At 47.8% G+C, this 17,125-nt stretch overlaps 1 protein-coding gene and 1 non-coding gene across 2 annotated transcripts in view; both read left to right on the forward strand.

The window, feature by feature from the left end:
• LOC123327546 (deleted in malignant brain tumors 1 protein-like) overlaps nucleotides 1-17,125 on the forward strand; it is a 109,011-nt gene that overhangs the window by 50,641 nt on the left and 41,245 nt on the right. Inside the window, 6 exon segments of the mRNA XM_045164112.1 lie at nucleotides 216-242; nucleotides 2,485-2,788; nucleotides 3,425-3,457; nucleotides 7,766-7,919; nucleotides 9,843-10,060; nucleotides 12,358-12,678. Coding sequence (XP_045020047.1) covers nucleotides 216-242; nucleotides 2,485-2,788; nucleotides 3,425-3,457; nucleotides 7,766-7,919; nucleotides 9,843-10,060; nucleotides 12,358-12,678 — 1,057 coding nt within the window.
• On the forward strand, nucleotides 15,771-15,842 carry TRNAQ-UUG. Its single transcript has one exon. It is a non-coding gene; the product is annotated as a tRNA-Gln (tRNA).

A 17,125-nucleotide genomic window follows, 5' to 3' on the forward strand; every position in this document is an offset into this window, starting at 1 on the left:
CTGTAAAATGAGGAGACTGCTTGCTTTCTGGCAGGATTGCTGAAAGGGCTCCTTCAAGCTGTCTTTTGGATAGCACCTGCAGAGTATCAGTACCTGACAAAGGGCTGCATTTTTGGCAGTTTTTACTACCATTTTCCTCATTCAGTCATCTAACACCAGAGAATCAGTAAACTAAAATGGCTGATTTTAATTGCCTTGAGACAGCTTTTCCAAAGTACTCTGGGACAGAGACTTCCACAGCGGTCTAGTGGTTAAGACTTCACCTTCCAGGGCAAACGGTGAGGGTTCAACCCCTGGTGAGGGAGCTCCGATCCCACATGCCTCATGGCCAAAAAACCAAAACATAAAACAGAAGCAGTATTGTAACAAATTCAATAAAAACTTTAAAAATGGTCCACATTAAAAAAATATATATATATATATATATATATGTTTAGGTGTGAACAGTTAGAAGTGAGTTAATCAGCTCTGGAAGGTCTACTAGTAGCCCTTTCCAATATCGAGCTATCTCTGTAAACTAGCAGCTGTAGTACCCGCTGTGATTCGAGAGGTTTGGTAAGTAGAACTTGAAAGAGCACTTGTTCAGAGACACGCCACATGAGACGGAGTTGGTGCCTGGAACTTTTAACTGGTTGTTGTTGTTATGTCACCAAGTCATGTACAATTCTTTGCAACCCCATGGACTGCAGCACGCCAGGCTTCCCTGTCCTTCACTCTCCCAAATTCATGCCCACGGAGTCAATAGTGCTATCTAACCATCTCATCCTCTGCCGCCCTCTCCTCTTTTTGCCTTCAATCTTCCCCAGCAGCGAGGTCTTTTCCAATGAGTCAGCTCTTTGCATCAGGTGGTTTAACTGGGGGCACGTCTTTTTTAAATTAATTTATTTGTATCTGTTTGGCTGTGCCAGGTCTTAGTCGTGGCACTAGGGGTCTGAAGTCTTCCTTGGAGCGTGCTGGATCTTTAGACATGGCATGCAAACTCTCAGTTGCAGAATGTGGGCTCTAGTTCCCTGACTAAGGAGTGAACCCGGGCCCTTGCACTGGGAGCATGGAGTCTTAGCCACTGGACCACCAGGCAAGTCCCAGGAGGCGCATATTTTAAAACACTGTCTTGTTTGCTGGAGCATTCACTCACCCATATGCTTACTTGGAGGTGTCTTATTATCTGTGGCACATCCAACCCAGTCACAGCCTCATGGGGTGTTTTTTATTCCTAAGTTTCAGTGTTCTGGGGAATGACTGTCCACATCTGAAGTGTGGAGTGTTAGGTGCTCAGCTGTGTTCTCAGAGTCTTTGTGATCCCATGGACTGTAGCCTGCCAGGCTCCTCTGTCCATGGGATTCTCTAGGCAAGGATACTGGAGTGGGTTGCCATTCCCTTCTCCAGGGGATCTTCCCAACCCATGGATTGAACCCATGTCTCCTGAACTACAGACATAGTCTTTACCATCTGAGCTACCATGAGATGCCCCCAATGTGAAACTCATCTGCTACAAAATCAGGAGTCTAGGTCATATCATCCCAAATGTGCACATCCATCTGACCATTTTCTCATAACACAGTAGCCAACCAACAACCAGCAAGAAACTTGCTATGTCTATAGCTGAATCTGTTTCTCCCAATATTGTGGTATTTACAGGGACTCATTTTTCCCATATCAGATGAATAATCATTTATAAGGATGTAAGGAAAATCTTTGCTGTTGGTAATGAAAGTCAGGATTTCAGAAAAAGACTGACGTATTTTTTCTCTATGTGAATAGGTGCGGGAGACTCATCTAACAGCTCAGGTAGGTCATGCCTTTTTTTTGATGAAACTTGAATATCAGCTCTTTGTGATTTATTGCTGGGCTCAGTTCATTCTTTGTCTAAGCTGCTGATATTTTCATGGCTTTAAGATGCCATTTAAAAGTGTTATTTGGAATTACTCCTTCTGATATCGTTACAGGTGATGATGTCTCTATATGTGTGGGTTAGAGACACATACATGCAGGCATGAAATGGCACTTCAGGGTCTTTTTGCAAAAGCTTTCCCCTTACTCAAAGGCATTTCCCTGAGTCTGTCCTTGACCGGGTCCTTCTCAGTGTTTTAAGAGGAGTCTTGCAGCCACACCCCATCACTCTCTTGAGTGCACCTTGGTCTTTCTTTTCACGGCCTTATACTGGTGTGAGAAAGCATTACCTTGTGTCTGTGTTTAACTAACAAATAGATTGCAGGCTTCCTGAGGCAGGAGACATACCTCTTTGATTTTCAGCCGTATCATCAGAGCTTAACATGAAAGGCCGTCAGTTTCGCTTCGAACACTGTTGAAATGACATTACACTGACTGAAGGCCCCACAGTCTGCATGCGACTCAGACACACATGAGAAACGTGAGGGACAGGCCCCAAGGGTCAAGACAGGGCACGTCCCCGCACACCGGCATCGCCCGCTGGCCTCCTGGGGACTCACGGGCCCCTCTCTGTCTGCAGGGGACTGGCCGGAGCTGCGGCTGGTGGGCGGCTCAGGACGGTGCTCAGGACGCGTGGAGGTCCTGCACGAGGGGGCCTGGGGCACCGTGTGCGACGACCTGTGGGACCTGAACGAAGCCGAGGTCGTGTGCCAGCAGCTGGGGTGCGGTCGGGCCGTGTCCGCCCTCGGGAAGGCCCACTTCGGCCCGGGCTCTGGAGACATCTTCCTGGACAACCTGCAGTGCGCTGGGGCAGAGCGCCACCTGGGCCAGTGTGCCCACTCGGGCTGGTCAGAGCACAACTGTGGCCACCACGAGGACGCTGGGGTCATCTGCTCAGGTAGCCTTTCCCCGCTCAGGCTATAATTTCAGATGTTGTGGTTGAAGACATTTTGAAACTATGCATCCCAGGTGGAATTTTTCAACCATCCATCTGCTCATTCTGTTGTCAGCCAATTCATGAGTGCCCACTGTGTGCCAGGCGCTGGGCTCAGGCACAGTGTCCACTGTGTGCCAGGCACTGGGCCCAGGCACACGCCCTGCCCTGGGCAGCCCCCGGTTGCACATGGGAGGCCTTGAATGTTAGTGTGAACTGGCACCCCACAGCCCCACCTTGCTGAATCCTGGACCCCACCCCACCCCTAGAGATTGTGATCAACTAGGTTTGGGAAGGGACAGTGGAATCTGCATTTTAACAGATGATCCAGGTGATCCTGCATAAGAGGGGCCACAGGTAATCCAGCCCTGGTGACCAGGGAAGGGGCAGAGTTGACCCAGATGCTCTACCCCACCCTCCGAGGCCAAGGACCCTGCCGGAGGAGGAATGGAATGACCCAGGAGCAGCGCTCTAAGTCCTGGGCCCAAAAAGACCATGGTCCTCCCCACTTTATCCCCACTGGCCTCCTTGTTACCCTACCTCCTCCAAACTTTGGATTCACTAAAGAGAGTGACCTGTTGTCTTTTTTTGTGCATTCAGATTCAAAAGACCTGCCTCCTTCCACACCTCCAGGTATGTCCATATTTTTTTTGTTCAGGCAACTTTATAATAATAATAACATCGAATACTTATAAATCCTTTCAGGCACTGTTTTGGGCCCTTATACCTATGTAACTTATTTAATCTGCACAGTAACCTCTTAAAGTAAGTTATTTGATTATTCCCATTTTCCAGATAGGTAAACTGAGATACAGAAAATTAGTAATGTACCAAGGTGTAGCCATTGGACTTGAACCACAGGTGTCAAGGCTCTTGACCACCAATCTAATATACCACATCTGTTCATTGGCCCCAACTACACAAAGACCAGGCAAAAACTAACACAAAAAGTGGGAGACGTTTAGCTCAGGCTACTACTTTAATCTTCAGGAAGTGAAACTGTTAATCTCTCAGTCATGTCTGACTCTTTGCAGCCCCATGGACTGTAGCCCACCAGGCTCCTCTGTCCATGGAATTCTCCAGGCAAGAATACTGGAATGGGTAGGCATTCCCTTCTGCAGAAGATCTTCCTGACCCAGGAACTGAACCCAATTCTCCTGTATTGCAGGCGGATTCTTAACCATCTGAGCCACTGGGAAAACCTGCAAAAAGGCATTTTAAATATTCTTTGACAGAAAGAGTAATTTGAGATGCAGAGAGGTTAAGTGACTTTCGTAGGATCACTCAACAAGTTAATGTGGGGACTAAGCTTTGATACTAATCGGTCTGACCCCAAAGTACATACTCTTGGGAATCTTTTGCTTGTTTTCAAACAGTTTTTTAAGTTAATGATTGAATGATATTCTTCTATAATAAAAGCTGAAGATTGGAAAAGTCAAACACCACATGATGTGATGATTCTGAAACGATGCTGAAGGTAGTGAAAAGGCGTTTTGTTTCGTTGCAACAGACATTCCTAAGCATCTACGTAGCAGCAGGCCTGATGCTAGGGTTTCTGAATAAACTCGTTTATTTAATCCCTACAATTGAGGATTAGGGAGATCAAGAAGCCTTCCCAGGATAACTCAGTTAGAAAGTAGTAAAACTGGAATTTTAAGCCCCATCTCTCACCCTTTGAATCCTATCTGCACACAGCCTCAGAAAACACCGCAGGGCGCACGTCATTAGCAGGAGCATCTGACTCGGTCATCTGCCTGAAGAAGACCTGAATGTGTTCTGAGTATTCCTGGAGGGAGACCAGCTTTGTGTGTTGGGGTCATGAGTGAGAGGAGAAAGGCCATCTAAAGTTAAAGGGCCAGCGTGGGGGTCAAGGGCAGTGGATATTCAAATTAAGCGTCATCTATAGTTTGCCCATTTATGTAATTCAGCTAAACTGAAAATTACATGGATGATGGTGAAATGGGGAAGACCATATTGCATGAATGTTGGCTCAGCAGTAAAGAATCCGCTTGCAATACAGGAGACTTGGGTTCGATCCCTAGGTTGGGAAGATCCCCTGGAGTAGGAAATTGCAACCCACTCCAGTATTCTTGCCTGGAAGATCCCATGGATAGAGGAGCCTGGTGGGCTACAGTCCATCGGGTTGCAAGAGTCAGACACGACTTAGAGTCTAAACCACTGCCACCGTATTGCATGAAAGGAGCCATCTGGCCCTCTCTTGCTGCTCTAAAATGTAGTGGTTTAAAGCAGCAACCACTGAATTATAGGCCACGGTTTGGTGGGTCAGGAATTGGGGCAGGGCTTGGCTGGGAGAGCCTTCTGCTCCATGCAGTGTAGAGCAGGTCCTCCCAGTGGCTGGTCTGGAGAGTCCAGGACAGATGCACTCTCATGCCTGGGGTCCTGGTGGGGGCTCAGCCAAGGGCCTGCTTCCTCTCCAGGTGGTCTCAGGGCCTCTCTGCAGGGCCTCTCCAGCAAGGGAATCAGACTTCTTACAGAGTGGCTCAGGCTGGCTCAGGGTGCCATGAGCAAGCCCGTGTTCCCAGAGACAGGAAGTGGAAGCTGCCAGTCTCTTATGGCACAGCACAGCTTCTGCCATATTCTGCTGGCCAGAGCTTCCACAGAGACCCCCCAGGCTCCAGGGAGGGGACCAGGCCCCACCCCATGACCAGAGGCATGTTGGAGAACCTGTAGCCTTCTTTAGCCTGCCCCAGGACTGTAGATAACATTCAGTCAGCACCTTCACACTTTTCTCCATTTGCCCTATGTACATGGACATTTCTAAGGAAACCCTTTACATTTTGCTAACTTGTAGATGAGACTAATTCTCCTGATGTCAGCATTATCTCCCTTATTTTTTTTTTCCCTTCTAGGTCTTTCCACAGCGTCTCAGGATCATGTAACAGGTAGTCGCTTGTTTTAAACTGACATGGTAACTCCATTCCAAAAGAACCATCAGAGGAAATGCTAGGTGGTATGCCCTGGACGGGGCACAAAGGCTGGCTTAGTGTGGGTGAGGGGCTGCCTCTGCTGCCCAAGCTACACCCGCCGCAGCCCCTCCCACGAGAAGGTGGGGCGGCCAGGACTCAGCCTGAGGATGCCCTCTGTCCTCACATGCCCCGCCCCCACCTCGCTGAGGGGCGTGGCATTAGTATGGCCAATGCCTGGAAATGATGACTTTTTAACTAAAGCAGCAGCTGGGAAGGAGCGTGTGGATCTGCCCAGATCAGAGTAGGCAGGAGGGTGACAAGAGACTCGAAGAAAATGTGGCTCAGTCCATCTGCCCATTCTCAGCCCGCCTCCTATGGGCACAGTCCTATAATAGGTGACCGCAACAGGTACCAGCCCATCACCGCCTGCCATGTGTTGTTCAGTTCAGTCACTCAGTCATGTCCAACTCTTTGCGACCCCATGGACTGCAGCACGCCAGGCTTCCCTGTCCATCACCAACTCCTGGAGTTTACCCAAACTCATGTCCATTGAGTCGGTGATGCCATCCAACCATCTCATCCTCTGTCATCCCCTTTTCCTCCTGCCTTCAATCTTTCCCAGCATTCAGGGTCTTTTCAAATGAGTCAGCTCTTCCCATCAGGTGGTCAAAGTATTGGAGTTTCAGCTTCAACATCAGTCCTTCCAATGAACACCCAGGACTGATCTCCCTTAGGATGGACTGGTTGGATCTCCTTGCAGTCCAAGGGACTCTCAAGAGTCTTCTCCAACACCACAGTTTAAAAGCATCAATTCTTCGGTGCTCAGCTTTCTTTATAGTCCAACTCTCACATCCATACATGACCATGGGAAAAACCATAGCCTTGACTAGACGGACCTTTGTTGGCAAAGTAATGCGTAGAGGCTTCAGGAAACCCAGTCCCAGGGGGTTTCAGTGTCAATCTGACGTTAGTAACCTACAAACAGCAGTCCACACTAGCTCCCTGGGCTGCCTGTGTCCCTCACCACTTCCCATCCTCCATCGTGGGAAAGACCAGGAATCTGTGAGATTCCAGGAGGATTGCAAGGTGCTCAGGGGAGAAAGAAGAAAGTTCAGCATCTTCATAGTTTGGGGTCAAGGTCAATAAAATGTTATGCTTTCAAATTTCCTCTAAAATAATTTGATGATTCTAAGCTTTCTGCTTTTTTTATGTGCTGTGCTGTTTCAAATTTATATGTTTCTGTGTGTGTATAAATTTATTATATTAAATAATATAGTTATAGTGATATGCCAACCAGAATGGAAGAGTTAGATTTCACTTGTTTAATTCTTAAAAGTCCAAAACCTATAAGCTCCAGTCTGAGTAGATATTGAGATGAAGGAAAGACAACCTACCCAGAAAAAGTGGTGAAAGAGTAGTTAAAGGGAGGTCCCAGTCACACCCTCCCAGAACAGTCCACACCACCACACACCACCTTTGTCTTCAGTTCCTCAGACCCTCAGATCCTCAAAGTCACCCCTTCCCCACCACGTACAGCTCCATCTCTGTCTCTGCCTCTCTTTCCCAAACCCTCAAGCTGATCAGCTCCACCTGTCTCCCAGCAAGTGAGACCTTCCACTTTAGAAAGAGTCAACAGGACAGAGATAATATTTTCCCCATTGGATCACAGAGGGAGGAGAGCAGGGAGCTCTCTCATCAGTGCGTTTTGTTGCTGCTGCTGCTTCTAAGTCGCTTCAGTCATGTCCAACCCTGTGCGACCCCATAGACAGCAAGCCCACCAGGCTCCTCTGTCCCTGGGATTCTCCAGGCAAGAATACTTGAGTGGGTTGCCATTTCCTTCTCGAATGCATTCTGACCCATCACAATTAGACTGAATAGGCTCTCCTTCCCAGAAGATGCTTAGGCTACAGATCTATTTATTCAGACTACAGCCTGACTCCACCAGGTCCTTAGTGGGATGACATAAGTGACGCCATGGGGACATATCCTGACATCCTTTTTCTTGCTGTTTCAGAAGAAAGGAACTCTTGTGGAGGGGTCATTTCTCGTCTCTCTGGCTCATTTTCCAGTCCGCTGTATCCGGAAAACTACCCAACAGACATCCAGTGCGTGTGGGAAATCCACGTGGATAAGAATTTCCGCATAGAACTCATGATTCCAACTCTGAAGTAAGAAAACAACTCTTTAAAAGAAGTGCATGCATGCTAAGTCACCTCAGTCATGTCCGACTCTTTGTGACCCCATGGACTATAGCCCACCAGGCTTCTCTGTCCATGGGATTCTCCAGGCAAGGATACTGGAATGGGTTGCCAAGCCCTCCTCCAGGGGGTCTTCTGAACCCAGAGATCAAACCCATGTCTCTTAGGTCTCCAGAATTGGCAGGCAGGTTCTTTATCACTAGCACCACCTGGGAACCCCCCTTTAAAAGAAGAGTCTACCTAAATAAGAATATTGCCTTGAAAAATTCAATAAGTGGTTTAATTCACGTATTTGACTTAACATTACTATGAGGAGTTTTTTTAATTTATTTTAAAAAATTGTCCTTTTCAGCTTTGCCCTCATTGTATACTGGGTACCAGTATTTATCCTCTTAGACTTTCTTTTTCTTTAATCTGAGTTTTAAGCAAGCAGTAAGAGGCCTTACCTACACATGCATTAGGCGACTACTCCAGCCATGAGCCCTGCATCCTCTATATGTTGGCTTAAAATGAAGTGAGATGGTAGTCATTGCTTCATCTCTGACATAAAAAGACTCTTATAAGTCACTGCCATTCTTTTATTATCAGTTCATAAAATAAAAACTGACATTTTTAGTGTTCTCAGGCTCTGTCCTGTGTGTTCTGTATGCTTTGTCACATTACAGCGTCACTATAGCCCTAATAACGATGTCCTTATCATCCCAGTTAAAGACTAAGCTGAGACTCAGAGAGGTTACTCACCAAAGGCCAAGCTTCTAGGTCCATTGGATGTCAAAGGCCCCACTTTTCACCAGTGTACAGAGCTGTAAGGAGAGTCTGTGCAAAGCCCTTCTCCTTGTTGACTATGACACGCACCATGCGACAAACACAGCAATACTGTGAAATGCTATGAAAACCCCCCTTTCACATGCACTCCACTGTTGCTCAGCCCATGGACTCAGACATGGCCTATCACAAAGAATATTCTAGAAACGTGTTATCTTTGTCAACTGAAAGCCCAAGGACACAGCCCACAATGAGGTGAGAACCTTGAACCCACACCTCTAAAACCTATCATGTTATCAGTTATCCATTTCTTCAGAATCAGCCCTCAGGACTTCTCTGGTGGTCTAATGGTTAAGCCTCTGTGCTCCCAATGCAGGGGGCCCAGGTTCGATCCCTGGCTGGGGAACTACAAGATCCCACGTGCCATGTGGCGGGGCCAACAACAGCAACAACAGCCAATCGGCCCTCATACACATCCCTGTGAAAAATTACAAAGTGCAAATACTGTTCCACATGCTGACATTGTTTTTATTTCAGAATCAAGTTTTTCCTCCCTAAGAATTTGGGTATGAAGAATGTTGTGAAATACACAGTTAGAAAAATTGGGCTGTGATGTCACTTACATGTTGATCAGTTGGGATGACTTTATTGTTAAGATTTTATGTGCAGTGTACATTTGCATCTCCTGAGGTTTCGTGTAAGTTGTGATTGGCTAAAATCAGTATGATTTCTAAGTTTCTATTACTGAGTTGTGGCCATAAACCTCACACATTCTTCAGAAAGAGATAAAAGAAGTTTTGCTAATACGGCATCTGAGAAGGTTAACTGACATTTTATGTATTAATATGCAATTCAAAGTATAATCCAAATAGTTAATTCTGTGTGTGTCATATTTTTCAAGCTTTAAGATCTAGGAAGCCCTGGGACTTCCCTGGTGGCCCAGTGGTTAACAATCTTTTTCCATTGCAGGGGGCACAGATTTTATCCCTGATCGGGGGAACTAAGATCCAGCATGTCACATAGTCCAACCAAAAGATAAATAAACAAAAATAAACCTAAGTAAGCAATTAAAAAAAAAAATCTAGGAAGCCCTAACCAGCTGTTAAGCCTCCGCTGTGATTCCCCTAGACTGGAAGATATCCTTGGATGCCCGTACGACTCAGTTGAAATCTTCGATGGCCCCAGGATCGCCTCACTCTCCATGGGGAAGTTCTGTGCCTCAGCGGCTGTGATGTTTTTCTCCTCCTCTGACATCCTGACTGTGGTGTTCCGAAGTGATTCCAGGATCACCAACACTGGCTTTTATGCTCTGTTCAATGCGATACCCCAGGGCAGAAGAGAGTCAGGTAGGAAGCTTCAAGTAGGCTTTTGGCCTTGAAAAAAAAAAGAATAGTTTTCTAATTTAAGGGATTCTCCTATTAGCAGAAGCATGGGCTTCAGTTTTAAAAGCTCCCCTACAATTAGCCAGAAAGGCCCTGCTGTATCACTGCTAGCTTTTTCCACTAAGAGGGTCTCGTGGGCAATTGAAGTAAAGCAGTGATAGGCTTCCCAGGTGGCGCTAGTGGTAAAGAACCCACCTGCCAATGCAGGAGATGCAGGTTCCATCCCTGAGTGAGGAAGATCCCCTGGAGGAGGTAATGGCAACCCACTCCAGTATTCTTGCCTGGAAAATTCCATGGACAGAGGAGCCTGGCAGGCTAAAGGCCAGGGTGGCAAAGAGTCAGCCACGACTGAGCGACTGAGCATATGTTCAGCCTATATGTGAATGGGCAGGCAGCTCCTCTCCACGGCTGCCTCTGTCACAGCCTACCGCCCTGGACCTGTTACTGTCCAGGGTGCTGAAAGGTAAAGTCTGACTTTCAAGAATCCTCCTCCCTCCACCAGATGGCTCACTTTACATCTTGCCTCCTTTGAACCCTAGACTCACCACATTAGAGGCTTCAGTTCAGTTCAGTTGCTCAGTCATATCTGACTCTTTGAGACCCCATGAATCGCAGCACGCCAGGCCTCCCTGTCCATCATCAACTCCCGGAGTTTACTCAAACTCATGTCCATTGAGTCGGTGATGCCATCCAGCCATCTCATCCTCTGTCACCCCCTTCTCCTCTTGCCCCCAATCCCTCACAGCATCAGAGTCTTTTCCAATGAGTCAACTCTTCTCATGAGATGGCCAAAGTATTGGAGTTTCAGCTTCAGCATCAGTCCTTCCAATGAACACCCAGGACTGATCTCCTTTAGAATGGACTGGTTGGATCTCCTTGCAGTCCAAGGGACTCTCAAGAGTCTTTTCCAACACCACAGTTCAAAAGCATCAATTCTTCAGTGCTCAGCCTTCTTCACAGTCCAACTCTCACATCCATACATGACCACTGGAAAAACCATAGCCTTGACTAGACGCTTGGGGACTCCTTAATGGATAGACCCTATAGCTCATCATTCCAGAGCCAGGTCCAGTTTGCACCAAAAAAAATACTTACTGCCAGTTGTGGGGCCACAGTAACTCAGGTCGCTAAGAATTCAAGTAGAAACTTCCAGTTTGTATTTTAAGGTTGGGGAGTGGGGGGCAGGAAGAGTGTTTCTGAATGAGGGAATTCCTTATGTATTTGACCTTCTAAAGGCATGTGTGAGATCTTGCCCTGGGGAGGCTAAGTAAAGTCCAGGAGTTGAAATCCAGACCATTCGTTGACTCAGGATCATCATGTATTCATCCAATAGTATTCACTAAGGTCCTACTGTGTGCCAGCCCCAAGTAGAAGTGCTGGGGACACAGCCGACAGTACAGTGCCCTCCCCTCTGCAGTTTACGGTAGGGTGGGTATGGGTAAGTGGGGGAGGATCAAGACACAGCAGACAAGCAGGTAACCAAGATGATGTGGAGGTGGTGATAAGGTTGGGAACACAGAGCCACGTGGGATGGAGGAGCTGCTACTGTGGACTGAAAGGGGATGGACGGCCTTGCTGAGCAGGCCATATGTGAGGAGTGACCATAAAGGGGCATTCCAGGCAGAGAAGAGCAATGCACAGGCTCTCAGGGAGGAAAGAGTTGGACATGTCAAAGAAACTGAGAGAAGGCAGAGCCTGTGAGCACAGTAAGGGAAGAATGTCCCCAGGTGTCGCCAGGGGACAGCAGGTGATTCCAGCGGGACACAGCCTGTCAACCCAGAAAGAGCCGGTCCCTTTGGGCTTTATGGAGTCATAGACTCCCTTGTGGCCAGGTGCCTTCAGGGGATTAAATCTACACTTATCCAAACACTTGTCCAGGACATGCCCAGAGAAGCAGCCAGGAGCCCATTGCCCCAGGAACCCAGCTTTGTGACCCAGAGAAGCACACAGCAAGATCTGCAGGACCCGAGGTGTATCAGGGCCGAGCACTGTGCTTTGTGCACATGCTGTTGTTGACTAGGCACCCCATTTTACAGATGAGGAAACTGAGGCCCAGGGAGATGATTTGTCAAAGGTTACACAACTAGGGAGCAGGAGAGCTGGGATCTAAACCCACCTCTCTCGTGTATTACAGACTCAAGACAGCCTTAATAAGGCTTCATTCTTGCATTTATTTGACTTAGCTGCAAATATGGAAGCTAGAAATCCTTCCTACTGAAAACTACCTAAACTCAAAGGTAAAATCTTGTTTTGTTTGGAAGATGAGCCAGAGCTGCAGATGGTGGGCAGTTCTGAATGGTGCTCGGGACATGTGGAAATCCTGCACCAGGGAGCCTGGGGCACTGTGTGTGACGACCTGTGGGACCTGAACAAAGCCGGGGTCATATGCTGGCAGCTGGGGTGCGGTCGGGCCATCACTGCCCCGGGAAAGGCCCACTTGGGCCCGGGCTCTGGAGACATCCTCCTGGACGACCTGCAGAGTTCGGGGAGCAAGAGCCGCCTTAGCCAGTGCCCCAGTTCCGGCTGGGCAGACCCCAACTGCGGTCACCATGAGGATGCTGGCGTCGTCAGCCCAGCTACCTGTCTCTCTCTTCCAAGGGCAGGTTTTTTCTGATCTTTCAGCAGCTCAGATAGAGGAAGGTGTGCACAGAGCAGGGCTGGTGACCTGGCAGAAGGTGTCAGGGAATGCCGAGAACTGGGCTGTCTTGGGAACACAGACTCCAGGGCCGCATAATTGTCAGAGTGTGTTTTCTGCAGCTCCTCTCAGGTCTGGAGCTGTTTACCAAACATGCCCTTTCTTGCTTGTGTAACAGGAAACCTGCCTGCTTGGGACCTGCCCACACTGGAAAACTAGCACTTGTCCTGATATAATTTAACTCAGATGTCCTAAATCTATCTTTTTTAATGCATGCAGATGCAGGAGACTGGGCTCCAGACGTGAATCCTGCACCCCCAGGTAGGTCTAACCCTGCATTTCCAATATCTCTGCCAAGTAAATAAGAAATCTAACCTCTTTCAGGGACATCTAGGTTCAATCCCTGGATCTGGAAGATCCCCTGGAGAAGGGAATGGCAGCCCACTCCAGTATTCTTGCCTGGAGAATTCTATGGAGAGAGGAGTCTGGGTAGGCTACAGTCCTTGAGGTTGCAAAGAATCAGACATAACTGAGCAACTAACATGCACAACCTCTTTCAGCATCCAGACACAGGTGGACAGTGACCTAGACACTGGAATCACCCAGGGAGCTTTAAAATTTTATGATACTCAAGCTGCACCCCAGACCAGTCACATCAGAACCTCTGGGTCTCACCCAGTCATTGGTGATATTTAAAACTTCCTGTGTAATTCCAGTGTGTGGCCAAGGCTGAGAGCCAGCAGCTTGTATGATAAGCTGAGAGTCACATTGCCCAAATGAAATAGCATCCAACACTCTCCTCTCTGGACGGCAGATCAGGGAGGGGCAGGAGGGACTGAAAGAGGATGTTCCATCACAGTGGCCAAGCAGAGGGTTGATCTGGAGTAGAGGAGGTGGGAAGGTCTACCTCTCAAGAACACGAGTTAGAGAATCAAAGTGTGCAGGTAAACAAAGATGCACTGAATGTCAAACTCTCCCAGTGGGTCAAAAGCAGATTGGGTGTGAGAAGCAAAAACAGTTAGGGCTCCTCTGTGGGCCTCCTGGCTTAGCCAACACAGCAGGGATAGAGGAAGGTACACCTTCTTCAGGTAAACTATTCAAAATCCATGTGATCCGCACCCCCCCCCCACACACACACACACACTGGAGATTCCAGCTGTATCAGAGCCTCCGGCACTCGCCTGCCTCTGCAGAACAAGTTCTTAGCTGCCATCTTCCCTGATCACTGGCACCCTGGGCCCCAGCCAGCCTCCTCCCAGCCTTACCCAGTGACTGCTGCCACCCTCAGCCCTCTGTGGGAGCCTGGGTTGGGGAAGGTCAGGGGCGCACCTCACAGTGTTTGGGGGCCAGGCAAGGTGACTGGCAGCTGCCCTAATCCTGGGCTGGCGCTGCTATGGCGCATGTGGAGGGACACTTTGTGGGGGCCTCTTTTCCTCCAGTCCAGGTCCCGAGGGCATCCCAGGTGGAAGACACCATCCCTTGTAGGCTGCCCTTCTGGGGTGGGTTGCAGAGGTGGGCCTGTGGAAAGGGGCCCGTCTTACTTCCTTGGACTCCTTGTCCAACCTGCCTTTCCCCACCACGGCTCTCAGCTTCCCAGGTTTTGTCCCTCAGCATTTTGGCACCTGATAATTGTCTGCAGGGACAGTGGCATGCTCACGAGCCCAGTTCTGTGACTGTGGGTGATGCCTCATGACTGGTCACTCTAAAGACAGCTCTTGGGTTGGTGGACCCAGCACAGAAGAGAAAACAAATCACATGACTGCATTGTCTGTGATTTCGTGGTGAATCACTGAAAGAAGGGGAGAAGCTACATCTCAGTCGGGGAGCAAAGAGGAATGAGTGTGTCCACGCCATGTATTGAGACTCAAGACTAGTAGCAGCTTCGTTCATTTGCACTTAAGTAGAAGGTCATGTCATTGGGTGAAGCTCTTTCCTGATTTTCTTTGGTTTTGATTTTTGCAGCTGCTGTTCCCCAGGTGTCTCTCCTACCAGGTAACTCTCTTGCATTGGAAGTATAACCCCTATAAGGATAGAATGATGATTGTTGTTCAGTCACTAAGTCATGTCCAACTTTTCGATCCAATGGACTGCAGCATGCCAGGCTTCCCTGTCCTTCACTATCTCCTGGAGTTTACTCAAACTCATGTCCATTGAGTCAGTGATGCCATACAACCATTTCTTTGCATGTTGATGTATGGCAAAACCAATACAATATTGTATAGTAAAAAATAAAATAAAATATAAAAAAACAACCATTTCTTCTACTTTTATGAATTAGAATTGTGGTGATAATTCATAAAAGTAGAATAGACATCTGCTGTCCTGGTTGCATGAGGGAAAGGAAGTGGGGGATGGAGCCCTCCCAAATAGGTGGATTGTCTGCATCTCAGTTGAGCTGATTTGCATGACAGGAAGCTAGGACAAGATTAATGAAGTGTCCTTGACACCCCACAGCTGCCATGTATATATCCAATCCATTTCCAGCCTCACCTACAATCTTAGGGTCCTGCCTACCCATCACACATCTTTCCTCCACCCTCACCCCCCCTCCTTGGGGGTACGACCACACTCCAGCCAAGCCACGGCTATGTCTACACCAGCATGATCCCTTCCCATTTTGTGATTCACTCTTGAGCTGGTGGGATTCTGGATTCTATAACTGGGAAAAGGTAAGGTACCTGTCTGAAGACTCCAGCCATGGGTCTCCTCATCCCGTTTTCACAGGAGGAAGTAGCTCCTGTGGGGGCGTCATTTCAAGTCTGTCAGGATCCTTCTACAGTCCCCGGTACCCAACCAACTACCCCACTGACGTGGAGTGTGTCTGGGTGATCCACCTGGCCGAGAAGTTCCGCGTAGACCTGACTATCCCCAGCCTGAAGTAAGCAGTTGTGTCTTTCTCTGCTTCAAGAGCCGGTTTGGATTTGAATCCATGCTTTCCCCAAGAGGTTGCCTTTCCAAGTGCCTGAGTCATTAGCTGCTATAACAAAAATTTAATAGACTGGGTGTCTTAATAAACAAAAGAAGTTTATTTTCTGTAGTGGCCCCATTGTGTAATGGTTAGCACTCTGGACTTTGAATCCAGTGATCAGAGTTCAAATCTCTGTGGGATCTAACTATCTTTTGGGCTTCCCTGGTGGCTCAGATGGTAAAGAATCTGCCTGCAATGTGGGAGACCTGGCTTCGATTCCTAGGTTGGGAAGATCCCCTGGAGAAGAGACTGGTAACCCACTCCAGTATTCTTGCCTGGAGAATTCCATGGACAGAGGAGTCTGGAGGACTGTGAAGTTGCATAAGTTGGACACCATTGAGTAACTAGATGACGTGACGTGATGAACAAAAATATAATAGACTGGGTGTCTTAATAAATGACAGAAGTTTGTTTCTCACAGTTGTGCAGTCTGGCAAGTCCAAGATAAGTATACCAGCAGGTTCAGTGTCTGGTGAGGACCTGCTCCCAGGCTCATAGATGACTGTCTTTCACTATGACTTCAGGTGAGGGAGGGGAACTGGAGCTTTCTCAGCCTCTTTATAAGGGCACTAATCCCATCATGAGGGCTCTGCCCTAACAACCTAGTCACTGCCCAAAGTCCCCACCTCCTAAGACTATTACTATTGAGGGTTAAGTTTCAAAAAATGAATTTTGAGGGGACACAAACCTTCTGCCTACAGCACCATCTGACAAATCCTTTCATATGTTAGGTGAAAACTGGTCTGGTCATCTGAGCTTAAGGAGTTTTTTTTAAATTTTTTTCAGATTTTTTAAATTAATTTATTTATTGTAATTGGAGGTTAATTACTTTACAATATTGTGGTTGTTTTTGCCATACATTGACATGAATTAGCCATGGGTGTACATGTGTCCCCCATCCCAAACCCCCTCCCACTTCCCTCCCCATCCCATCCCTCTGGGTCATCCCAGTGCACCAGCTTTGAGTGCCCTGTTTCATGCATCAAACTTGGACTGGTGATCTATTTCACATATGATAATATACATGTTTCAATGTTATTCTCTCAAATCATCCTACCCTTGCCTTCTTCCACAATGTCCAAAAGTCTGTTCTTTATATCTGTGTCTTTTTTGCTGTCTTGCATATAGCGTCATCATTCAGTTCAGTTTAGTTCAGTCGCTCAGTTGTGTCTGACTCTTTGCGACCCCATGGACTGTAGCACGCCAGGCTTCCCTGTCCATCACCAACTCCCAGAGTTTATGCAAACTCATGTCCATTGAGTCGGTGATGCCATCCAACCATCTCATCTTCTGTCATCCCCTTCTCCTCCCACTTTCCATCTTTCCCAGCAGCCTCGAATAGTGTCAATAGAAAACAGCCTACAAAATTTTAAAAATGTATTCAGTTTGGTTCAGTTCAGCCTCTCAGTCGTGTCCCCATGGACTT

Source organism: Bubalus bubalis, chromosome 23, assembly GCF_019923935.1.
Source record: "Bubalus bubalis isolate 160015118507 breed Murrah chromosome 23, NDDB_SH_1, whole genome shotgun sequence".
NCBI lineage: Eukaryota > Metazoa > Chordata > Mammalia > Artiodactyla > Bovidae > Bubalus > Bubalus bubalis.